This window comes from Heteronotia binoei, unplaced genomic scaffold (assembly GCF_032191835.1).
Source record: "Heteronotia binoei isolate CCM8104 ecotype False Entrance Well unplaced genomic scaffold, APGP_CSIRO_Hbin_v1 ptg001684l, whole genome shotgun sequence".
In the NCBI taxonomy this organism is placed as follows: domain Eukaryota; kingdom Metazoa; phylum Chordata; class Lepidosauria; order Squamata; family Gekkonidae; genus Heteronotia; species Heteronotia binoei.
Window position 1 is genome coordinate 42,501 of NW_026800359.1, and position 25,177 is coordinate 67,677.

At 48.7% G+C, this 25,177-nt stretch overlaps 2 protein-coding genes across 2 annotated transcripts in view; both read right to left on the reverse strand.

Moving 5' to 3' along the window:
* Positions 1–2,125, reverse strand: part of LOC132565789 (H-2 class II histocompatibility antigen, E-S beta chain-like) — a 23,116-nt gene extending 20,991 nt beyond the window's left edge. Inside the window, exon 1 of the mRNA XM_060230513.1 lies at positions 2,032–2,125. Coding sequence (XP_060086496.1) covers positions 2,032–2,125 — 94 coding nt within the window. The remainder of the gene's footprint in view (positions 1–2,031) is intronic.
* Positions 2,126–5,950: 3,825 nt separating this feature from the next.
* Positions 5,951–22,442, reverse strand: LOC132565791 (H-2 class II histocompatibility antigen, E-S beta chain-like). The gene is made up of 5 exons (XM_060230514.1): positions 22,388–22,442; positions 18,306–18,608; positions 8,802–9,083; positions 7,871–8,010; positions 5,951–6,148 (listed from the first exon to the last, which is right to left on the reverse strand). Exons 1-5 carry the CDS (start codon positions 22,440–22,442, stop codon positions 5,951–5,953), a joined length of 978 nt encoding a protein of 325 aa, XP_060086497.1.
* Positions 22,443–25,177: the final 2,735 nt, after the last annotated feature.

Below are 25,177 nucleotides of genomic sequence, written 5' to 3' on the forward strand. Positions count from 1 at the left end.
TAGATGTTTGTACACAAATGCTAGAAGTCTTCAAAGTAAAATTGGTGAGTTGGAATGTTTAGTGTTGGGAGAAAACATAGACATTGTGGGAATTTCAGAAACTTGGTGGAATGAGGAGAATCAGTGGGACACGGTGATTCCTGGATATAACCTATACTGGAAGGATAGCGAAGGAAGGGTTGGAGGTGGGGTGGCTCTGTATGTCAGAGAGGGCATACGGTCCAGTAAGACTGAGGTCAGAGAATTAGATTCCCTGCTAGAAATGCTTTGGGTTGAAATATAGGGCCCAAAAGGCAATTTAACTATGGGAGTTTGTTATCGCCCACCAAATCAAAAGATAGAGGACGACTATAATATGATGGAAGGCTTAAAGATAGTGGCTAGACGTAAAAACGGTGTCGTCATAGGTGATTTTAACTACCCGCAGATTGATTGGGTCAATATGTGTTCTGGTCGAGAGAAAGAGATTGAGTTTCTTGATGCTCTCAATGACTGTACTATGGAGCTGATGGTCTCAGAACCTACCAGGGGTGGGGCGATCCTGGATTTGGTCCTAAGTAATGCCCAAGACTTGGTGAGAGATGTAAAAGTGATCACACCGCTTGGGAGCAGTGACCATAACATTATTGATTTCACCATTTGTATAAATAGAGAGTTGCTCCAAAAGACCAGCACAACCACGTTTAACTTTAAAAGGGGTAAATTCTCTGAGATAAGGAGGCATGTGAAGAGGAAACTGAAAGGAAAGGTAAATACCGTCAAAACCCTTGGGGAAGCTTGGAGGCTATTTAAAACTACAATCCTAGAAGCTCAGATAACATATATACCACAAGTTAGGAAAGGTACAAACAGGTATAAGAGAAGGTTAACAAACAAAGTAATGGAAGCTGTAAAAGGTAAGAAGGACTCGTTTAAGCGGTGGAAAGCTAGTCCAAGTGAAATTAACAAAAGGGAACACAGGCAGTGGCAAATCAAATGCAAGACTGTGATCAGGCAGGCAAAAAGGGACTATGAGGAGCAAATTGCAAAAAACATAAAGACCAGCAATAAAAATTTCTTCAAATACATTAGAAGCAGGAAACCAGCCAGGGAGGCAGTGGGGCCCTTGGATGACCAAGCGGTCAAAGTATTACTGAAGCAGGATAGGGAAATGGCTGAGAAGCTGAATGCATTTTTTGTCTCTGTCTTCACTGTGGAAGATGAGAAGTGTTTGCCTGCTCCAGAACCACTTATATTGGAAGGGGTGTTGAAAGACCTGAGTCAGATTGAGGTGACAAGAGAGGAGGTCCTACAACTGATAGACAAATTAAAAACAAATAAGTCACCAGGTCCGGATGGCATACATTCAAGAGTTCTGAAAGAACTCAAAGTTCAGCTTGTGGATCCTCTGACAAAAATCTGTAATCTTTCATTGAAATCTGCCTCCATTCCTGAGGACTGGAAGGTAGCAAATGTCACCCCCATCTTCAAAAAGGGTTCCAGAGGAGATCTGAGTAACTACAGTCCAGTCAGTCTCAGTTCAATACCGGGAAAGTTGGTAGAAACCATTATCAAGGACAGAATGAGTAGGCACATTGATGAACACAGGTTATTGAGGAAGACTCAGCATGGGTTCTGCAAGGGAAGATGTTGCCTCACTAACCTGTTACATTTCTTTGAGGGGGTGAACAAACAAGTGGACAAAGGAGACCCGGTAGATGTTGTTTACCTTGACTTCCAGAAAGCTTTTGATAAAGTTCCTCATCAAAGGCTCCTTATAAGCTCGAGAATCATGGAGGAAAAGGACAGGTCCTTCACTGCGAAGACTGCCCATTTATACTCACTCTCTGCTTCCTATTAATTAGCCAGTTTTTGATCCATAAGAGAACCTGTCCTTGGTGAGGGGGAGGGGCTCATCTCTCCAAGCCCCCCTGCTGCACTTATGGGGGGGCTTCATTTTCCCTCCCCCTCCATGGACCGGGGGGGGGGCAGCAGTCTCTCCAAGCCCCCCACATTCTTCCCTCCCCTCCCCCCCAAAAGAGTTCTGCTTACGGGGCGTGCGGAGTCTCCTCTCTGATCCGAGGACCCCCAGGGGTGGCCCCAGCTCCACCAACATCATCCCCAGCAGGATCAGGCCGTGCCCCATGGCTGCCCCATGGAAACCCCACTTGCAGCTTCGGTTGCAAACTTCGTCTGTCCCCTGCAGGGGAGGGGGGGGGACCTTTTGCCCCTCAGTCCTGGGGGGGGGGTGCGGCCCAGCTACAAAGGAGCACCAATGAGCATTCCCTCTGTGGCAGCGTCATCAGTCTCCGGGCAGAAGCAGCCACAGCTAGTCCTGTTTGAGAAGATAGTTTTTTATCCAAAGCATCCAAAGACTGCAGAGTAGAGCGGCTATTCTGGGGGTCCCCCTTTCTCTCGGGGAGGCTCCGCTCAGTCGAGACAGCCCCCTCCCCTGATGGCTCCGCACATAAATGGGGAGGGGCTTCCAAAGTACGGGGGCGGGGGGTGAAATCCAAGGTGCTAAATGGTTTTCTGCAGAACAAGCGTTCATCATGCTCAACCCAGCAGCTTTAGGATGAGCGAGGAAACTGGAGGGCGCCGTCTGCGGAGGGGGCAACGTCTGGAGGGGCGGGGTCTTCGGGGCCCTTCGGGAACAGCAGGCGGAGCCAAGGCGAAGTTCAGCAAACACGAGGGGGGGGGGAGAAAGTCCCAGAGGGGAACTTAAGAAATTGGGGGGGGGCTGCTCCTCCCTCCCCCCGCTGCTCTCCCGGGGGGCTGCTTGCTCCTCTGCGATCCCTCCTCTGTCTTGGGGGGCCGCAAAGAAAGGAGAGCCCCCCCTACACACACCCACACAGGCTTAGGCGGGAAGGCCGCTGGTTCCCTCGCTCGAGCACCGCCGCCTGGCAACTGAGATCCGCGCTGCAGTCCCCTCCGGTCTGGACTACTGTCACGGCCTCTGCATGGGGCTGCCCCCGCCCCGCTTCCGGAGACTGCAGCGGCAGAATGGGGCAGCCGGGCGGCTACCGGGGCTCTCCCTGCGGGAGCACAGACAACCTGGCCTGCGGGCGCTGCACTGGCTCTCTGCCCGTCCCGGATCCCCCAAAAGGTGCTGCCAGGGCAGGTTTTTGCCTTTAAGGCCCTATACGGCCGGGGAACTGTCTCCCTCAGGGACCGCCTCTCCCCACATGCTCCCCAGAGGGGACTTCAATCGGGATCTCAACATCTCTTATCATCTTCTGGCTGAGGGAGGCAAGACTTAACAGAGAGGCGACAGAGCCTTCTCTACTGCTGCCCCCTTCTGGTGGGACCAACTTCCAGAGGATGTCAGAGCTTGGCGGGACCTTGCCCAGTTTCCCAAAGCCTGCAGGACCAGCCATTCCATCCGGCCTTCGATTGTGAACTATTATGGGAACTCGCTGAAATTGTAACTTCATACCTGCTATACCAGGGGTGGCCGAACTTGCTTCATGCAAAAGCCACATAGAATGAACGTCAGACGCCTGAGAGCCACAAGACATAAATGCCAGAGGGAGGAAGGAAAGAAGGGAGGGAAGGAGCGACAGGGCCGGAATAAACCCTGTGGAGGCCCCGAGGCAGCCGAAATCTTGCCCCCCCCCCCCTCGCAAATTCGAATTGGAGCACCCGCCCCACTGCCCGCGTCCCCGGCTGCAGCCTCAGGCACTTTGGCTTTCTGTTTGGGGGGGGGGGGAGTGTTGTGTGCCTGCAGCCCACCACTCAACCAGTCAGTCCAGTGGCGCCTCTGAGAGCGACAAAGTCTTGTTCGAGGTGCTGCCAGGCTGGGATCCAGCTCGGGGGTCTTCCGGGTCCCCCCGGCTCCAGCCTTTGTCCTGCTGCTTCAGCCAGACCCCCTCGGCTGCCCCCTGATTCTCGGTCCCCGGAAGGGGGGCTCTGGGAATTGTGCCCTCCCCAAGCCCTTTGCCAAACCACACCCTCCCCAGGCCTGGCTCCACCCCCAAAGACTACAGGAATCTCCCGCCCAAAGTTGGCAGCCCTGGGCCCCACCAGGACGCTTCAGGCCAGGGAGGGGAGGGGGGACCTCCCGAAAGCCAGAGGTTGCAAAAGAGGGGGGGACTCCACAGCAACCCCCCCCGCAATAGTCTCTCTTCCCTCCCTTCTCCCAGGAGACTTGGGGGGGGGGGGCAAGGCCAGCCTCAGGGGCCAGAGAAGCAGATGTGGGGGTCAGGCCTCCTCCCTTTGGGGTCGAGTGCCCTGGGGGCTTCCAGACGAGAAGGTTCCTTCTTTCCGGGAGGGTCTGTGGGGGGGGGGGCTGTAGCTCCTCGAAGACAGCTCAGGGGTTGCGGGGAAGGTCCAGGGCTGCTCAGGGGGGCTCTGCAGGTGGAAGTGCCAGGGAGTGCCCCCCCCCAATTTGCATCCTGCCCCTGATGCGGAGTCTTGATCAGGATTCTGCCAGAGGAATCTCTTGGACAGCTGGGGGGGGGGGGAATACAGAGAGATACCCCCCCCCCCAAAATCCCTGGGACTCGGCTGCCTCTTGAACCCTCCCCTCCAGCCATGAGGCAGAATCCCCCCCCCCAACCCCGCAAATGCTTCCTTTCCGCCCAGCAGTCCCCTCCACACCTGTCCCTGCTCCCCCAAGGAAAGGGAGATGCTGCTGGCCCCGATCCTAGAGGCTGCATTCCCCCCCCCAGCAGTGACGCTCCCTCTTCCCCCGAAGCTGAGTGAGCGCGAGCCAGCTCACAGATTTTGAACCTCCAGCTCACACCATTTTGTCTTCGCTCAGGCAGGAGGGCCCCAGAGCAGAAGACCTTACACAGCAGCTCATAACTTTAATCCCAGCAGTGCACAAAGGAGAATCTTTGCTCACCGGACTCTGCAGCTTAGAGGGAACTTTGGTGATGCTAAACCCCTGAGCAGGAAGGGGGGGCCTCCAGGGGGTGGGAGGGGGAACCCCAGCCCTCCCCCCCCCCGCAGGATGGGCCCCCCCTCTCTCCCTCTTGGGCACGACTCACCCCCTCCCCCTTTGCACTTCTGGCATTTCTGGGCTGCTCCTTCCCAAACCCAGTTGGGTTGCGACATTCCTCTTATTCTGCAGACGCAACTTTGGTTCACAACAAGTTGCTGGGCTTAGTTCGAGCTACTCTTTATCAGCTAAGAAGCCTGGAATGCCCTTGAAGCCCCCACTCCTCCCCCCACGACTGCAGGATCACCTCTCCGATCCCCGCCCCCCCCCACAACAGCTTCCATCATCTGAGCGAAGCCTTCTGAAGGGGCCACCCTGCAAAAGGCCACTCTGAGGAGGCTCAGAAAGTCACAGACGGAGCTCCAGGAAAGAATTCGTTTTAATGTTTATTAGACGGTTCTTCCAATAAAAGGGGGCCCAGGTTAAGGAGCAAGAGGAAATCTGGAAACTACAGATTGACAAAGCACTGATCCATTTTGCACACCCGCTCTCAACCCCTCTTTAGGAATGACCTGGCTGGATTTGGCGCCCTTAGCGACTCCAGAGAGAGGAGGGCAGGAATCTGAGCCGCAGCCTGGCCCAAAGAAAGGAAAAGAGGAATTGAGCCACAGACGCAGACCCTGCTTCAGGTGAGATGGTTGAGAAACCCACATGAAGGCTGCAAACAAAGAGCCCTTTGCCCAAAGAGAAGACCCCACAGCAGCCCCCCAGCTCTGCCTTCCAGCTGGTGGGAAGAAGGCCACCCCATTGCTGCAGCTGTTTGCAGAGGGTTGCCAACCTCCAGGTGGTGCCGGGAGACCCCCTGGAATGACCACTGATATCCACAGTACAGAAACCAGCCCCCCCTGCAAGAAATGGCTGCTTTAGAGGGTCACCTTGATGTCATTCAGTCCTGCTGAAGTGGCTCTCCCCTCCTCCCCAAACTCCACTCACCCCAGGATCCACCCCCAAAGACCCAGGAATATCCGAGGGTGGAGATGGCACCCCTGTCTGGGGAGGAAGGAGGGGACAGTCTCACACACACACCCCCTAGCAGGAGGACTCCCCGCCCACACGTAGTAACAGAGAAACAGGGAACAAGCCAGCTTGGGGGAAGAGTGCTGGGTGGGAGAAGTCCTTTTCTCCATGCATTTTGCTTCCTCCGCGGAAAGGAAAGAGGGCCTCGGTTGTAGGAAAGGTTTCTCCAGCCAGCAGGATCCTGGGACAGGAAGGGTTAACCGAGGAGTCCTGCCAGGAAAGAGGGAGGAGAACCATCAGAAGCCAAAAGTCAATCCCCAGAGAGGGGGGCAGGATCTTCTGACCTCACCCGAGCCCCACAAACCCCGCCCACAACACAGACACCACAGCAGGGGGGCCCAAATCTGCTTCACATAAGAGCCACACAGAAGACACAGCAGAGGTTGAGGTGCAAAGAAAGCAACTTTAACTTTAAATGCATTCTAAAAGGCACTGGCTGGCTTGGCTTGGGAAAGTGATTGAAAGATAAACATTTCTTCTCCACGCTGGCTAATAGGGGGGTGGGGACTTTGAGAGCCACACAATAGGTGCGAAAGATCCACAGTTTGCCCCCCCCCCCCCCGGATCACAGCAGTCCCACCCTTCCAGGTCATCACAAATCACGGACACGGAGCAGATTCCACTTGGAGGAAGGGGTTCTGGACTCTCCACCCCTGTCATGGCCACTGACATTGTCTGGCTCTTTCCATCTTCACTGGGCTACTTTGGACAGCTGTTTAGGGGAAGGGAGAAGAAATCCACAGGCACAAAAACCAGTAGGGGGGGGCGTGTTTGTGTGTCTTGCTGGCTGCTGTAATCTGGTTTTGGTCTGCTACTCTTCATACTGCAGGGGGTTTTCTGGCTTTTGCCCTCTCCCCACAGTCTCGGAAAGGGGTAAAGGGGGGCTGAAAAGGAGCAGAGAGACTCTTACCTGGGGGGGGCGGCAGGGGAGTCGCTGCAAGAGAAAGATCTGCTTTATTTATTTGTCATATTTATACCCCACCTTTCCTGTGGGGCCAAAATGGCTCACAGCAAGAATTAAAACATGATGCATTCAAGATCCAGATCACGTCACTCAAATCTGCTGCCCTCCAGATGCCGGCTGTTTGCCTCCCCTCCCGAGCCTGGCAAAGAAGCAGGCCTGACTGTGCCTTCTACAAATCTCCAGCCAGGGAGCCCACTCCACAGGGGGGAGCCAGCAGGGAGAAGGCCCTGCAGGGTCAGGCCACTAAGGGTCCATCTAGTCCAGCCTCCTGCCTCACACAGTGGCCAACCAGTTTCTCTGGAGGGCCAGCAACAGGGCAGAGAGGCCGAGGCCTTCCCCTTAGAAGAGCATCAGAAGAGCCCTGCTGGATCAGACCAGTGAGGGTCCATCTAGTCACAGTGGCCAACCAGTTTCTCTGGAGGGCCAACAACAGGGCAGAGACGCCAAAGCCTTCCCCTGAGAACATCAGAAGAGCCCTGCTGGATCAGACCAGGGAGGGTCCATCTAGTCCAGCATCCTGTCTCACACAGGGGCCAACCAGTTCCTCTGCAGGGCCAACAAGAGGGCAGAGAGGCTGAGGCATTCCCCTGAGAAGAACCTCAGAAGAGCCCTGCTGGATCAGACCACCGAAGGTCCATCTAGTCCAGCCTCCTGCCTCACACAGGGGCCAGCCAGGGGCTTCAGAGGACCACCAGACTGGGGAGAGAGACCCTGACTGCCGGCATTGGACATCAGAAGTCTGCTGCCTCTGGAGATGGAGGTTCCTTTGAGCCACTGTGGCTGGTGGTCTCACCCTCTGTTCAAAAGCCATCTGTGCTCACAAGACATCGCTATGTCCAGTGGAAGAGAATTCCACAGTTTAACTGCTCATTTGCTAAAGCTTTTCCTTTGGGTCCCCTCATTTCTCCCTCTCAACTCAGGCCAAGGATGGGCAGATCCCAGAGCAGAAGGGGGAGATAGTGGCCCACCCCCCACCCTCCCTCCAGCCCCTCACCTTTCCTGCTCTTCAGGGACAGATAAAGCCCCACGGCCACAAAGACCAGCCCCAGAACGGCCCCCACGGCCCCCGTCCACACCTTGCTCTTGGCAGAGTCCGACGTCTGTGGCTCTGTGGGGAGAGAAGGAGGGACCCCCTGTGAGAAGGCGGATCAGGGCCAGATTCGGCCTTTCAGCCCACAGATTTCACAGGGAGAATCAGGCCCCTTTTTAAAAACACACACAGGGGGAAAGAGTGAGAAGGAATCCAACCCAGCCTGGGAGGGGGGGAGCTGCCACGGAAACAACATTCCCTTAAAGTTTCAACCCCACCCCACTTTCTGAAAACATTCGGTAGCCAATAGGAGGGTTCTTGGTGGGCACCCTGACACCGCTATGGGGTCCCTGCGCTTCCCCCTAATAGCCACTGGTGGACCTCTGCTCCATATCTTCATCCAATCCCCTCTTGAAGCCGTCTGTGCTTGTAGCCCCCACCACTTCCTGCAACACTGAATTCCGTGGGTTAATGACTCTTTGGTTGAAGAAGCGCTTCCTTTGATCTGTTCCAAATCTCATTAATTTCATTGGGACTCCACTAGTTCTTGTACTGTGAGAAAGGGGGGAAGGATCTTTGTCTACTCTCTGTGTCTCCTTAATAATATTCTCAACCTTTATCATGTCACTCCTCAGTCGAGGTTTCTGCAAGCTAAAGAGCCCTGACCTCTTTAACCTTTCCTCATGGGGAAGGTGTTTCATCCCCTTGATCATTTTGCTTGCCCTATTCTGCACTTTTCCCAATGCTATTTTCTTTTGAGGTGCTGTGGAAGAGGGGAGTCCTTGAGAAGTGGGGGAGTTGCTTGACACAAGTCCTTGGAACTCCCTTCAAGGGGGAGGGGAGAAGAGGGGAGCCTGTGATTCTCTTACCCCACTGCACGGAGATGGGTTCCTTCACACTTTTGTGCTCCACCTGGCAGGCGTAGACGTCTCCCTGCTGAGGCACCGTCTCCAGCATCACCTGGTACTGGAAGGTCCAGTCTGCGTTCTGGATCTCATCATCGTATCCCACCCCCTGTGTCTGCTCCTGCCCGTTCTTCAGCCACTTGATGTCAATCCCGGGGGGATAATATCCTGCCGCGGTGCAGATCAGGAGGGTGTGGTGGGCCAGGGGGTCTCCCTTGGTGGGGGAGATCGTCACCAGGGGCTCAACTGGAAGTGAGGGGGAAAGAGGGGACAATTTCAGAGATGGAGGAGGACCAGAAGAACGCCAACAGATGGAGACGAGGAGGACTTTCTCACGTCTGCAGCTGATGTATTTCTGAAGACACAATCTCTTGACCTCTCCCACCACCACAATAGTCAAGGATCCACTAACTCATATTCTGGTCCCTGCACAAAGAGACACACAAATGAACCTCTCTCCGCTTCCGACAGTTCCTTCTTGCTTCCCAAAACACTAGGAGTTGGTTTGCTGGATCAGACCCCCCCCCCAGCCAGGGATAAGAATCCACCTGAAGACTCCCACAGAAGCACCTGCTGGGTCAGTCTGAACTCTCTAGAAATGCTTTTCAACAAGGGAGACCTTGGCCTTGCAGCTCCTGCTGAAGAGATCTCTGGAAATACCTTGGGAAACTCTCAAGGGGATCCCTAAATCCTCCTTTGGCTCCTGCTGGAAGGTCAACTCTGGCCTCTGGAAGCTCCCAAGAAGGAGGTCTTCCTATTTATTATTTCCCCCACCAATCAATTAGAGGAAAAATCAAAAATCAAGAGACAGCTATAGCAGAGCCTTTAAATGACAAAGAACCCGGGATCTGGCAGCATCAGGGATTGGTTTTCCCATGGGAGAGTCGGGTATCCCAGACAGAATGTCCCTTGGACCAGATCTTTTATTATTGTGGGCAGAGCCCAGTCTGTAGGCAGCTGTGATTAAAGGAGCCGCCCCCACCTCCAATTTTAAGATAAGAGAAGCCATGTTGGATCAGGCCAATGGCCCATCCAGTCCAACACTCTGTGTCACACAGTGGCCAATATGTGTGTGTGTGTGTATACACACACACACATATATACATACACACACTGTGTGTAATAGCCACTGTTGGACCTCTGCTCCATATTTTTATCCAATCCCCTCTTAAAGCTCGCTATGCTTGTACCCGCCACCACCTCCTCTGGCAGTGAATTCCACATGTTAATCACCCTTTGGATGAAGAAGTAGTTCCTTTCATCCGTTTTATCCTGACTGCTCAGCAATTTCATCGAATGCCCATGAGTTCTTGTATTGTAAGAAAGGGAGAAAAGTACTTCTTTCTCTACTTTCTCTATCCCATGCATAATCTTGTAAACCTCTATCATGTCACCCCACAGTCGACTTTTCTCCAAGATTTCTCCAACTCCTGAGTGAGCCACCATGTTAGAAATCTAGAGAGTTCTGCTTTCTTAATGCAACTCCAAGAAGACAAAGAGATAGAGGGACTGAAAGTGAAAGGTTTTTCTTATAAGTGCAGAGCATTTGCAGATGATGTGATGTTTATAAATGAAAATCCCACTCCTGTAGCACCACTGTTGTTTCATAAAATACAAGAATATGGAGAATTGGCAGGTTTTTATATAAACAAAGAAAAATCGAAATTTATGTGGAAAAATATGTCATAGGAAGATCTACAGAGGTTAACAGCGTGTGAAGTTACCTCCAAAGTAAAATACTTAGTGGTGGAAATAACAATGAAAAATATTGATGTATATAAAAATAATTATGAGAAACTGTGGCGTAAGATCAATGGAGATATGATAAAATGGAACGAACTGAATCTGTCTATGTTGGGAAGAATATCTGCAATTAAGATGAATGTCTTACCGAGAATTATGTTCCTGTTTCAAACAATTCCAATAGTGAAAGACAAGAAACAATTTAATAAATGGCAAAGGAAACTTTCAGAATTTGTATGGGCCAGGAAAAAACCAAGAATTGAAATGAAAATTCTCACAGATGCGAAAGAAAGGGGTGGATTTCAACTGCCTAATTTAAAACTGTATCATGATGGAGAATGCCTGGTGTGGATTAAGGAATGGATGGCATTATTAAACAGAAAGTGACTAGCATTAGAAGGTTATGGAAATGTTTTTGGATGGCATGCTTACATGTACTATGGGAAAAATAAGATGGATGGCTTCTTCTCACATCACTATATGAGAAGTAATCTGTTAAATACTTGGTTGAAATATAAAAGATATGGGGACGAGAGGAAACTGCTTTGGATTGTGCCAACAGAAGTAATAAAACTGTATTCATATATCAAAGAAGAGAAGTGGCTATCACATAAACAACTTTTAAAAATTCAAGGAGGAAAGGTAGAATTAAAATTGGCAGAAGAAATACATTATAAAAATAATGGGTTCAATTGCAACAAATAAAGAGTTTGCTTGAACAGGGCATTATGGAATAAGACAAGAACAAACAGAACCGGAGAGAGTGCTGTTTGGGGAAAAAGAAAAGTTGAATTCAAAGACAGATAAACTATTATTGAAATGGTCTACAGAAGATGAAGTAGTTATATCAGAAATGATAAAATGGGCGATAAATATAAAAAAATACAGATGGAGTCATGGGAACACTTATGGAAGAACTCTATGAAAATATCTACATGTTATAACATTAAAGAAAATTGCTTTAAAATGTTATATACGTGGTACATGACACCTAAGAAATTGGGAAAAATGAACAATCAGGTCTTGGATAGATGCTGGAAATGTAAAAAACAAGAAGGATCTTTTACGATATGTGGTGGACTTGTAACAAGGTGAAACAATTTTGGGAGATGATTCAGCAAGAGATTTTGAAAGTTTTGGGATATAATATTAAGAAGGCGTGTTGGAATACAAGCTATGTACATTCCAGCCATTATATAGTTAACTGTTTGTTTACCTGATAGAGGAAGTGATGTATTGTGACCTAAACTCAATTGTGGGATGGTTCTTACTTTGCCCGCGAAAGTTGTGAACACAACATTGGTCAGAGAGGATGTTAGGTGTGAAATGCTTTGATCTTGTATGCAAGGTTTATTGCTCTTCTTCCTGGCGAAATGCTTTTTGGGGAGAAGAACAGTGAAGACAAAGGAGTAGCCATGTAGCAAGACATAGATAGACTAGCTGGTAAGCTAGATTGTTTTTCTGTTTTATCCCAAGTACCCTATCCTGATGTTTTCTAGTAAACTTTATTTCTTTTGCTAAGCTTAAGCCTCGACTCCAATTACTGCCACTCCAAACCTCTGAATTTAGCATGTATTTCCTAACATTTTGGTAGCAGATGATAAAAAGATTCCAACAAATGGTAGCAGAGGATGGTTGGTTCCATCAAACTGCTAAATATTGGAGCTTGGCATATTGGAAAATGATTTTTTGAAGGCAAACAGGCAGAGAGTGAAAAAGTATTTTAAAGTGACTAGAAGCTGTTTGAAAGGCTGTATTTTTTGCTAAACGGAGCAATTGAGAGAAACAAAGGACCCGCCGGGGAGCCTAGTTACCTTGATCACCGCCGCCTCAGCAAAAATCTCCAATTCAATAAGCTAAAAGCACTGAACCCCTCAAGGCAACGCTGTATTTCTCCTGCTCTCCTGCTAAAGCCTGAATTTCGAGGATGTCCAACACAGAAGGGGATGAAAATCCCTCAACATCAGCTCTTGCATGGAACGACGGCCAAGGAAACGCAATGCAACGTTCTGTGAGTAATGATGTGATCAATGTAAAAATTCCATGCTTAAATGAAAGCAATTTTAGATTCTGGTCAATGAAAATGAAACTGCTCCTTCGGGAGAAAAATTGCTATGAGGCAGTTTTCAATGAAAATAAGGATGAAATCCAAGATTTTGATATTAAAGATAATCGTGCAAAATTATTAATTCTGAGTGCCATACCAGAACAGGACAATATTTTAATCCTGGACTGTAGTACAAGTGCAGAAATGTTTAAATACCTAGAAAAGCAATCATCTATGCCTTCTATGACTCAGAAAATATTTCTCAGAGAGAAACTGCACAGTTTTAAGATGAATGAAACAGATTCAATGGCTACTCATCTGAATAAAATGATGGAGGTGGTTTCAGAGCTTAGGAGAATTGGAACCACAGTGGAAGATGAAGAAATTATTGCTGCTTTATTTAAGTCTCTTCCCAAAAGCTATAAAAGCACTGCATCCTTGTTGAGGATGAGAGAGAAACAGGAACTTGACTATGTTCTGGAATACTTGAAAGATGAGGCCAGAAGGAGAGAACTTTTTGAAACTGAGAATAAGATGTCTGTACTTAGAGTGCATCCTGGGAAAAATGAAATTATTTGTCATTTTTGTGGGTTGAGAGGACACCTTCAATATTCTTGCAGAAAGAAGTTAAAACAAAATCAAAATGCTAATGCTTCTACTGGAGCAGCAACACCCAATGGGCAAGTGATGAATAGCAACCAGCAAAAACGTGGTTTTAAGTCTTCAAAGCCAGCAACAAAGACTGAGAATGTGTATAAAAGAAATCCCACATATACAATTACTGAATCAAATGCAAATCTTGAGAATCATTGGATGATAGATTCTGGAACTTATTTTCATGTCTGTAAAGATAAGAAATCTTTTGCGGAATTGGATGAGGACAACTGTCCTAAATTAGAGCAAGCCAATGGACAAATTCTGAAAGTTAAAGGAAGTGGCACTGTAATCTTAAATGTTATGGATGAAAGTCAAGAAATTAAAAAGGTTACACTAACAGAGTGTGCATATGCCCCTGAGGCAGTCAGTAACCTAGTTTCAACAAAGAGAATTATCAGAAGAGATCATGAGGTTGTACTCAGAAAAGAAAATGGAAGTATTGTTGATCCTGAATCTGGAACTGAACTTATGCTTGATGTAGTTGATGGTCTTCATTACCTAAAACTTGTTGATGATAATGTTGTTGATGATGATGATATGCAAAATGATGCTGAAAATATTTCTGATGTAACAAATGTTGTTGGGCCAGTGTATAATACAATGCAATCTGTTTGTAAGCATAAATCATGTCTTCTAAAATGGCACATAACTATGGGACACCGTAGTGTGCAAAGTGTGCAGAAATTGTTGAAAGAATGTAATATTGATGTTATTGATTGTGATCAAATGCAATCTGGTTGTGATATATGTTTAAAGGCTAAAGGTACCGCCCCAAGGTACACAGGCAAAAATACTGTACACAATGAAAATTTTCTAGAGACGGTATTCTCAGATATTGCAGGGCCAATCAAAGAATTGGCTGGTGCAAGCAAGTACTTTTTGACATTTATGGAAGCTAAGTCAAGATATGTCTATGTCTACTTGATTAAAAGCAAAGATCAAGTTTTTGACAAATTTAAATCCTATATTGCTGCTGTGAGAAATAAATTTGGCAAAGTTCCAGAAGTATTGTTCACAGACAATGGAACTGAATACAGTAGCAGTGAGTTCCAAAGGTTTATGGAACAACAAGGCATTCAACATAAAACTACTACACCCTACTCACCACAGCAGAATGGTGCAGCTGAGAGACTGAATCGAACAATTATGGAGATGGCCAGATCAATGCTAATGCAATCTGGACTGCCAGATCATATGTGGGGTGAAGCTGTAAATACTGCAGTTTACCTGCATAACAGAATTCCATCCAAAGTGACTAATAAATCGCCATTTGAAATTTGGTTTGGCAAACGACCTGGATTAAAACATCTAAGACCTTTTGGTTGCAAAGCATACGCATTTGTACCTACGGAGAAAAGGGGAAAACTAGACCCCAGAGCAGAACTTGGTATACTTGTAGGCTATGCCAATGGTGGAAGAGGATACAGAATCCTAGATCCTGATACATGTATTGTCAAAGAATGCAATGTTGTATATATAGATGGCAACAGTGTTTTGCAAACTCCTATACAAGCTGAATCCACAGTACAGAATCCTATAGAGGATGTTACCTTCAGTGAACTTGCTATTTGGCAACCTGCAGAGACCACCTGTGAGCAGGCAGGTCCACCTTCACAAAAAAGCACTGAATCAGAAGGGGAAGCAGGAAGTCCAAGAGAAGCAGAGTCAACCACAGTTACTGTGAGAAAGTCAGCAAGGAGCAACAAAGGCGTACCACCGCCAAGACTTGGAATTTGTGCAACAATACAACCTGTCAAAGAACCCTCAACTTGGAAAGAAATAAATCAGCTACCCGATCCAGAAAGAAAGAAATGGATGGATGCAATGAATGATGAAATGAAGTCTTTACATGACAAGCAAGCTTGGACACTTGCAAACTTACCTCCTGAAAGAACAGCTATTGGTTGTAAATGGATACTCAAAGTAAAATACAATCCTGATGGAAGTGTGGATCGATACAAAGCACGTTTAGTAGCAAAAGGATACAAGCAAGAACAAGGAATTGACTATACAGAGACTTTTGCACCTGTCATAAGTCAAGTTGCGTTCAGAATACTTCTAACAATTGCAGCCTCCAAAGGCATGCAAGTTGAACACGGGGACATTAAAACAGCTTTCCTCAATGGTGACTTAACAGAGGAAATCTACATGGAACAACCTGAAGGATTTGCAGAAGTTGGAAAGGAAAAACTTGTGTGTAAACTTCAAAAAGGAATTTATGGATTAAAACAAGCCGCAAGAGGTTGGTCAGATAAGCTGACAGAACTACTAAAGAAGCAAGGATTTCAACAAGGGAAATCAGAACCCTGTTTGTTTACAAGACTCAAAAATGGACAATACCAGTACATATTGACTTACGTTGATGATCTGATTTTATGTTGCTACAACAAGGAGGACATCAAAGAAATTGCTGATGAGCTAAATAAAGATGTGGAAGTCAAACAACTGGGAGACATAAAGCATTACCTTGGAATACAAATTGAAAGAGCTGAAGATGGAAGTTTTGTGCTGAACCAAAAACACAAAATTATGGACTTTATTGAATCCATGGGAATAAAGAAACATGGAAACATTAGTACACCACTTGATCCAGCATACTTAACTTTGAAAGAAGGAAAATTGCTTGAAAACAATCGTGAATATAGAGAAGCAACTGGAAAACTACTGTACTTAAGCAGAATCTCGAGACCAGATATTTCTACTGCAGTTGGAATCTTGAGTAGAAAGACAAGTTCACCGTATTACCATGATTGGAATGCCATAAAGAGACTGGCAAGATACCTGTTTAAAACTGCTGATTACAAATTACTAATTTCAGCACGTGACAACCCAAGACTAGTAGTCTACATGGACGCCAACTTTGGGAGAAATGAAGGAGATGGAAAATCAACAAGTGGAAATGTATTCTTCTGTGGAGATAGTGTGATTGACTGGAACACTAAGAAACAAAAGATTGTAGCTCAATCTACTGCTGAAGCTGAATGTGTGTCTGCTCAAAGGGCATGTAATGAACTGGAATGGATTATTTTTCTTCTTAAGGAATTTGGAATAGAGGAACCTAAACCAGTACTCATGTATGAAGACAGCCAAGCATGCATAAGCATATGCAAAGCTGAGAATATAAAACTAGACAACAAACATATTGTCATCAAGTGTTTACTTGTGCAAGAGATGATTAAAGAAGGACTGATTGAATTACAGTACTGCCCTACTGAAGAAATGATCGCAGACGTCATGACGAAGCCGCTGGACAGACTGAAGTTTGAACGACTACGTGAAAGTATGAACTTGATTGAAATTGCTAATGACTGAAATGTTGCATAGCTTGAGAAGGGGTTTGTTGGAATACAAGCTATGTACATTCCAGCCATTATATAGTTAACTGTTTGTTTACCTGATAGAGGAAGTGATGTATTGTGACCTAAACTCAATTGTGGGATGGTTCTTACTTTGCCCGCGAAAGTTGTGAACACAACATTGGTCAGAGAGGATGTTAGGTGTGAAATGCTTTGATCTTGTATGCAAGGTTTATTGCTCTTCTTCCTGGCGAAATGCTTTTTGGGGAGAAGAACAGTGAAGACAAAGGAGTAGCCATGTAGCAAGACATAGATAGACTAGCTGGTAAGCTAGATTGTTTTTCTGTTTTATCCCAAGTACCCTATCCTGATGTTTTCTAGTAAACTTTATTTCTTTTGCTAAGCTTAAGCCTCGACTCCAATTACTGCCACTCCAAACCTCTGAATTTAGCATGTATTTCCTAACATTTTGGTAGCAGATGATAAAAAGATTCCAACAAGGCGCCAGACATTTTTTTGTTGGGATTACAAATGGAGACATTTTAAAAACAAGATAGAACGATACTTTGGTATATGCTTTCAGCCGCACGGACATTATATGCGAAAGGGTGAAAACAAGAAAAATTAGCAGAAATGTGGGAATGGACTATGAAAGTTATGTATTGGAGCGAAATGGACAAATTTACAAGAATCTTAAAAGAACAAGATTTAGAGAAGTTTAAAAGCGAGCGGGGAAAGTTTTAAAAGTATATTGAAAAACAATGGAACATTAAAGGACATTTGGCGATATATGACAATGGTTTATCTCTGAAGAAACTTTATAGGGATTATAGTAAAAAAATGAGATTATTGGATTATATCTTTTTTGTTTCTTTGTGAATGACTAAAAAGGACTACTATGAAGCTGGTTTACAAAAATGGGTTTTTTTCTTTTTAATATTTTTTCATCATGAAGAAAGATTCTTTAATACACAGAGTTTATTACCTTTTAACAAGTTAAATAAAATAGTAATAGAGAATGGTTTGTAAAGGGGGTTGGCAATGAGGGGAGTCACAAAAAGGGAGGAGGGGGGGAGAAAATGTAATGTGTGTGTATTCATTTCTAATAGCAAATGATAATATGATATTACAATATCTTACATTATAATAAATTGTTTTAAACAAAGAAATGTAGAGAGTTCTGAGATTGGGGTCAAAGAGTCATCGGAATTTAAGGTTAGTTTCATGTGAAGAGGCTTCCAAGGCTAAGACTCTGGACTGCAAGCGTTCATTTCCTGACTTAAGAGCCTGGTAGCCATTTTGTGAGTTAGTGCTTATTTTATATGCTGAGTTTCCTTTTTGTGTAACGGTTTGTCTGGATGTTTTTAATGCAGTCAGCTGCTCTGAAAGTGGCCAATGAGAGCTGACATGTTGCCCATCAGCTTCTGCTCCCTTTTAGTAAGCAGGGAGGTGAAAATCTCCTCCTGCGATTGGGGGGCTTGTTCTGTCGCCGTGTTGCTGCCTCCTTCTGCTCTCCTCCCCGCAAGACCCTCAGGAGCTCCGGCAGAAGACCCGGGATGTATTCAGAGTCCTTCCAAGCTGGCCCCGCCTTGCTCGCCTCCTGCCTTCCCCTGCCAGAGACAGGCAGTGCAAAGCTCAGGCTGCTTCTTCATCTGGCTGAAGGGGGCGGAGGAAGCAGAGCCCTCCAGGAGGGAGGCGCCCATCTCCTGCCACGCCCCAGCTCACCTGTCCTGGTGGTGAAGAAGTCCTCGAAGAGATGGTAGTTGTAGCGGCAGAAGGCGTCCACCTGGGCCCGCAGAGAGTCCATCACCTCCTTCAGGCTGTTCCAGTAGCGGGCGGAGGGCTCGCCCAGCGGGGTGACGGCCTCGTACCAGCCGCGGCGGCTGTCGAAGCGCGCGATCTCCTGCCGCCCGTAGATGTACCTCTGCAGGAAGCGCACCTCCCCTGCGGTCCCGTTGGCGAAGCGGCACTCGCACTTCCCCTGCGCCAGGAAATGGGGGGCTGCGGAGACAGGGGGGGGAGCAGGGCCTGGTTAGCAGCGGCTCCCCCAACCCCCTCCTGCCCCCCCCCGCCGGCAGCTCCGGAGACGACCTCCCCCCCCCCGAAGTCTCTCCAGCAGCCCCCAGGGCAGGCGAGGCACCAGTGGAAGGAAAGAAAAGCAGCCCTTTCCCCGCAGCGCGGAACCAGAGGGAGTTTTGCAACGGGGGGCAGTTCCCCATCAGCTCCCTTCTGGTCCCCCCGCCCCCCCCCGCCTGCCCCACAAACGACAGCGAGGCACCCCCCCCCCCCCCCGAGCACTGTCACACACCCACCAGGCTTGCCACCGCCTCTCTTTGCACCACCCGGGGACCACAGAACAGACACTCTCATGGGGGCTGGGGGGGGGCAGTCCCTCGACCTGGACAGGATGGGAGGGGGGATTGCAGTCCCTTTTGGTGGCCTGCAGGCCTCAGTCCAAAGACTCCGAGACAATATTCTCCAATGCAGCCTTGGTGCCACGGCGGTCCCCAAAAGAACCACCTCTCCACTTCTTCTCGTTCCTTCCATGCAGGAGTCACTCAGTACAAAAAGAGGTGCCAAAGCTCATTACCACCACTCATTTGCACAACTCCTTTGCATCTGCCACACACTACTCACATCACCAGAAACTGTACTAAATTACATAAGAACCTAAGAGAACCCATGTTGCATCAGGCCAGTGGCCCCTCCAGTCCAACACCCTGTGTCACATAAGAACATAAGAGAAGCCCTGTTGGATCAGGCCAATGGCCCATCCAGTCCAACACTCTGTGTCACATAAGAACATAAGAGAAGCCCTGTTGGATCAGGCCAGTGGCCCATCCAGTCCAGCACTCTGAGTCACATAAGAACCTAAGAGAAGCCATGTTGGATCAGCCCAATGGCCCATCCATTCCAACACTCTGTGTCACATAAGAACATAAGAGAAGCCATGTTGGATCAGGCCAGTGGCCCCTCCAGTCCAGCACTCTGAGTCACATAAGAACCTAAGAGAAGCCATGTTGGATCAGCCCAATGGCCCATCCATTCCAACACTCTGTGTCACATAAGAACATAAGAGAAGCCCTGTTGGATCAGGCCAGTGGCCCATCCAGTCCAACACTCTGTGGCACACAGTAACCAGAAAAACCCCAAGTGACATCAGGAGGTTCACAAGTGGAGCTAGAAGCCCTTCCACTTTGCTGCCCCTCCCGCCAAGCACCTAAAATACAGAGCATCACTGCCCCAGACAGTTCCAATAATATACTGCTGCTAATAGCCACTAATAGACCTCTACTCCCCTCTAATCCCCTCTTCAAGCTGTCTATGCTTGTAGCAGCCACCACCTCATGTGGCAGTGAATTCCACGTTAATCACTCTTTGGGTGAAGAAGGACTTCCTTTTATCCACTCTAACTTGACTGCTCAGCAATTTCATTGAATGCCCAGGAGTTCTTCTATTGTGAGAAAGAGAGAAAAGTACTTCTTTCTCTACTTTCTCCATCTCATGCATACTCTTGTAAACCTCTATGATGTCACCCCGCACTCGATGTTTCTCCAAGCTAAAGAGCCCCAAGCGTTTTAACCATTCTTCATAGGGAAAGTGTTCCAAACCTTTAATCATTCTAGTTGTCCTTTTCTGGACTCTTTCCAGTGCTATAATATCCTTTTTGAGGTGTGTTGACCAAAATTGTACACAGTATTCTAAATGAGACCACACCATCGATTTATACAGGGGCATTATGATACTGGCTGAAGAGTTTTGAATTCCCTTCCTAATAATTCCCAGCATGGCGTTGGCCTTTTTTATTGCAACCGCACACTGTCTTGATTTTCAGTGAGTTATCTACAACCATCCCAAGATCTCTCTCTTGGTCAGTCTCTGCCAGTTCACAATGCATCAACTTGTATTTGTAGCTGGGTTTTTTGGCCCCAATGTGCATTACTTTGCACTTGGCCACATTGAACCTCATCTGCCAAGTTGATGCCCACTCACCCAGCCTCAACAGATCCCTTTGGAGTGCCTCACAATCCTCTCTGGTTCTCACCACCCTGAACAATTTAGTGTCATCCGCAAACTTGGCCACTTCACTGCTTCCTCCCAACTCCAAATCATTAATGAACAAGTTAAAGAGCATGGGACCCAGTACCGAGCCCTGCGGCACCCCACTGCTTACCGTCCTCCACTGCGAAGACTCTCCATTTATACTCACTCTCTGCTTCCTATTAGCCAGTTTTTGATCCACAAGAGGACCTGTCCTTTTACTCCATGACTCTCAAGCTTACTAAGGAGCCTTTGATGCGGAACTTTATCAAAAGCTTTCTGGAAGTCAAGGTAAACAACATCGGTTGGGTCCCCTTTGTCTACATGTTTGTTCAGCCCCTCAAAGAACTGTAACAGGTTAGTAAGTCAAGATCTTCCCTTACAGAACCCATGCTGAGTCTTCCTCAATAACTTGTGTTCATCAATGTGCCTACTCATTCTGTCTTTGATTATGGTTTCTACTAACTTTCCCGGTATTGAACTCAGACTGACTGGACTGTAATTTCCCGGATCTCCTCTGGAACCCTTTTTAAAGATGGGGGTGACATTTGCTACCTTCCAGTCCTCAGGAACGGAGGCAGATTTCAATGAAAGATTACATATTTTTGTCAAGAGATTTAGAAGTTCACTTTCGAGTTCTTTCAGAAGCCTTGGATGTATGCCATCCGGACCTGTTGACTTATTAGTTTTTAATTCGTCAATCAGTTGTAGGACCTCCTCTCTTGTCATATCACTCTGACTCAGGTCTTTAAACACCCCTTCCAAAATTAGTGGTTCTGGAGCGGGCAAACACTTCTCATCTTCCACAGTGAAGACGGAGGCAAAAATGCATTCAGCTTCTCAGCCATTTCCCTATCCTCCTTCAGTAATCCTTTTACCCCTTGGTCATCCAAGGGCCCCACTGCCTCCCTGGCTGCACATCAGCTCAGTCAGCATCTACCTTAAAATGCTTCTTAAAATAGAACTGTCATAATAACACTTTACTCCCATCATGTTTTTACATTACTTCCCCCCACCTATGTGGCCACAGTGGCATGAGGAAGATTTCCATCTCTCTGCTTCCTGTTTTGGTTATTTCCCCATTTTTTGGGGGGGAAAATATTAGAAAACTTGTCACATCTTAGAGCTCAGCAAAATTCTCCCAGGGGCTTTGGGGCCCAGAAGCAAGGATTTGGTGGGGAAGAACGAAAAAGCACAATAAAATTTAGAGGTTCCAGAGCTCTGCTCCTGTGAGCTGCTACCCAAACCGAGGCCTGATTCCAGGGACATTCAAGGACTATCACAGTGAATTCTAACAAAAGTCCATGTCAACATCAGGAGGAGCCAGGAATTCTTGTGCTGTTTCTGCACTGCTGGGGAACCAGGAAATGCAAGACCTGTCCCTTTTTTGCAGATCACCTCCTGGACACAGAGCAGGGGTGGGATCTCGCAGTGGATCCTCCTGGTTCTGCATATTCCTCTTGGCTCCTCTTGGATCACAGCAAATGATGTCCTGCATTTGAACGGATACCAACTGTCTTGATCCTGGGCCTAATGAGGCCTACAGGCGCCAGAGGAGCCTGCCTAGGAGTTATTACGGAAAGCCTACATTTCCCAGGATTCCCTCTGTCTCTCTGACTGGGTGGCTGTCAAGGTTTTCGGGGGAAACTAGCCCAGAGAGGGGTGGGGTCTGGGAGGAGAGCATAAAAAGGGGCCAGGATTGGATCTCCAAGTTTTTTGAGGGGGGGGGAATTAACAAATGACGCCCCCTTATGGGCCATTCTTACTTACTGTCCCATAGAAACAATGGACTCCATACCCAATTTGGCATCCCTCCTCCATCGTGCCCGGGGCAAGCACCCCCTCTGCCCCCCCCCCATCTGGCCCTGAAAGGGGCCAACACAGACAGGGCTGTTCTTTCCTGCAATAATTTTACAAGTCAACATAGGACCAATTGGGGACTGTGTGCTTCTCAGTGTCAGTGACTGGAGGTGCAGGTGTGCTTAAGAGGCCTTGTCTGAAATCGTCTTTTCCCTGAGCATTCAGGTACTCTTGACACTTGCACTCCACAATGCCACGTTACATACATTGACGGGGTCTGAATTGTGGGGATCTGACCAGCAGCAAGATCTTGGAGTCGCGGCAAACAACTCCCTGGAGAGGTGCCCGCAGTGTGAGAGGGCAACACAGAAGGAGAATGCTATGCTGGGGGCCTTATTCAGAGGGGGAGTGAAAGCAAATCAGGTGGTGTCCTAATGCCCAATTCTGTGATGCAGCCCCGCCTGGAATGCTGGGCACAGTTCTGCCCTCCACCCCTCAAGACAGATATTCAAGCCTTGGGGAAAGTGGGGGGGAACTTTGCCTGTTCAGGGGAGGGGCAGGAGGACTTTTGCCTCTGAAGTCCCAGGAAAGTGGGCGGGGTCGAGGCATAGAGGAGCACCAATGAGAATTCAATCTGAGACAGCGTCATCTGTCTCCGGGCAGAAGCACCAGCAACTGTTCTCCAAGGGGAAAAAGGAAAAGGAAAGGTCCCCTGTGCAAGCACCAGTTGATTCCGACTCTGGGGTGACGTTGCTTTTACAAGGTTTCACGGCAGACTTTATACGGGGTGGTTTGCCATTGCCTTACCCAGTCATCTACATTCCACTCCCCCCCAGCAAGCTGAGTCCTCATTTTATCGACCTCGGAAGGATGGAAGGCTGACTCAACCTCGAGCCGGCTACCTGAAAACCCAGCTACCTCCAGGGATCGAACTCGTGAGCAGAGCTTAGGACTGCAATACTGCAGCTTTACCACTCTGCGCCACGGGGCTCTCTTCTCCAAGGGGAAGGTGATTTCTAACTGAGAGGATCAAGAGAAGGCAGAGAGGGAAATAGGGGTCTTTGTGCCTGTATGCTGAGGGGGTTAATTTCAGAGCCCCCTTTCCCTCTCCTGCCCCCATTCTTTCTGCTAGGCAGTCCCTCCTGCAGTCATGAACCCCTCCCAACCCCCCCTGCTTTGGACAACTGGGGGGGGGGGGAGCTTGGATCCTCTCTTCTGATTATGATGATTTAAAGCAATCCTGAAGAGCCGAAGGGGGGGGATCTTTCTCAGTTTTGCTGAAGGGGGCAACAAACAAACACCTACATCCCACTTTCCACCCCAGGCGGCTTCCCTCCTCCTCCTCCTGTTTTATCGCAACGACACCCCTGAGAGGTAGGCCAGGACGAGAGAGAGAGCAACGTGCCCAAGGTTACCCAGGGAGCCTCCAGGGCAGAGGAGGGACTGGAACAGAGGGGGGGGTGTCCATAACCTTCCCCCGATCAGCCCTCATGGCTGCCCGGGGAGTGCCTGCCAGGAGCTGTTCGGGGCTGGCGGCTTCTGGCTTCTTTCCCCCTGGGCTCCAGTGGCAGGGAGTTCCAGGGGATGGGCTGTGGCCCGTGGGAGAGAGCCAGCGTGGGGCGTCAAGGTTGCGAGCTTCAGATTCTGATTTGGAGAACCCGGTTTGATCTCCTCCTCCTCCTCCACAGGCAGCCTGGTAGGTGCCCTTGGGCCAGTCCCAGTTCTCTCAGGACTCTCTCAGCCACCCCCCCCCCCTCAGAAGGTGCCTCTGGTGCGGAGAGGAAGGGAAACAAGCAGGGCATTAAAAAAACCCCAACTCATTCATCATCATCTGCTTGACAGGTAAAAGGCCCTTCAAAAGATCCGGAGGGGGGGTGACAAGAAAGACCCCCACCTGAGACCCCGGAGAGCCCCTCTGAGCAGACAGGATTCACCTGTGTGGGACTCAGGGTCTGTTTCAGAGGAAGGAGAGCAAGGAAAGGCCATCTGGGGAGAAAGAGGTGGAGGGGGGGACTGAAGTGAGTCCAGTCCCCGCCAGGGCAAGAGGGAGGACTCTGCAGCCCCCTCCCCTGGGCCAGAAAGAGGGTCTTCCCTCCCATGGTGAGGGGGAGGGGCTCATCTCTCCAAGCCCCCCTCCTCCACTTAGGGGGGGCTCCTTTTCCCTCCCCCTCCACGGACCAGGGAGGGCCCCAGCAGTCTCTCCAAGCCCCTCACATTCTCCCCCCCCCCAAAAAAAAGAGTTCTGCTTACGGGGCGTGCGGAGTCTCCGCTCTGATCCGAGGACCCCCAGGGGTGGCCCCAGCGCCACCAACAGCATCCCCAGCAGGATCAGGCCGTGCCCCATGGCTGCCCCACGGAAACCCCACTTGCAGCTTCAGTTGCAAACTTCGTCTGTCCCTTGCGGGGGAAGGACGAGGGACCTTTTGCCTCTGAGTCCGGGGGGTGGGGGTGCAGCCCAGCTGCAAAGGAGCACCAATGAGAATTCCTTCTGCGGTAGCGTCATCAGTCTCCGGGCAGAAGCAGCCACAGCTAGTCCTGTTTGGGAAGATAGGTTTTTACAGAAAGCATCCAAAGACGGCAGAGGCGAGCGGCTATTCTGGGGGTGCCTGTTTGGGGGTCCCCCTCGCTCTCGGGGAGGCTCAGCTCAGTCGAGGACGCCCCCCTGAAGGCTCCGCAAACAAATGAGAAATGGCTTCCAAAGTAACAGGATGGGTGTGTGAAATCCAAGGTGTTAGATGGTTTTCTATATAAAAGAA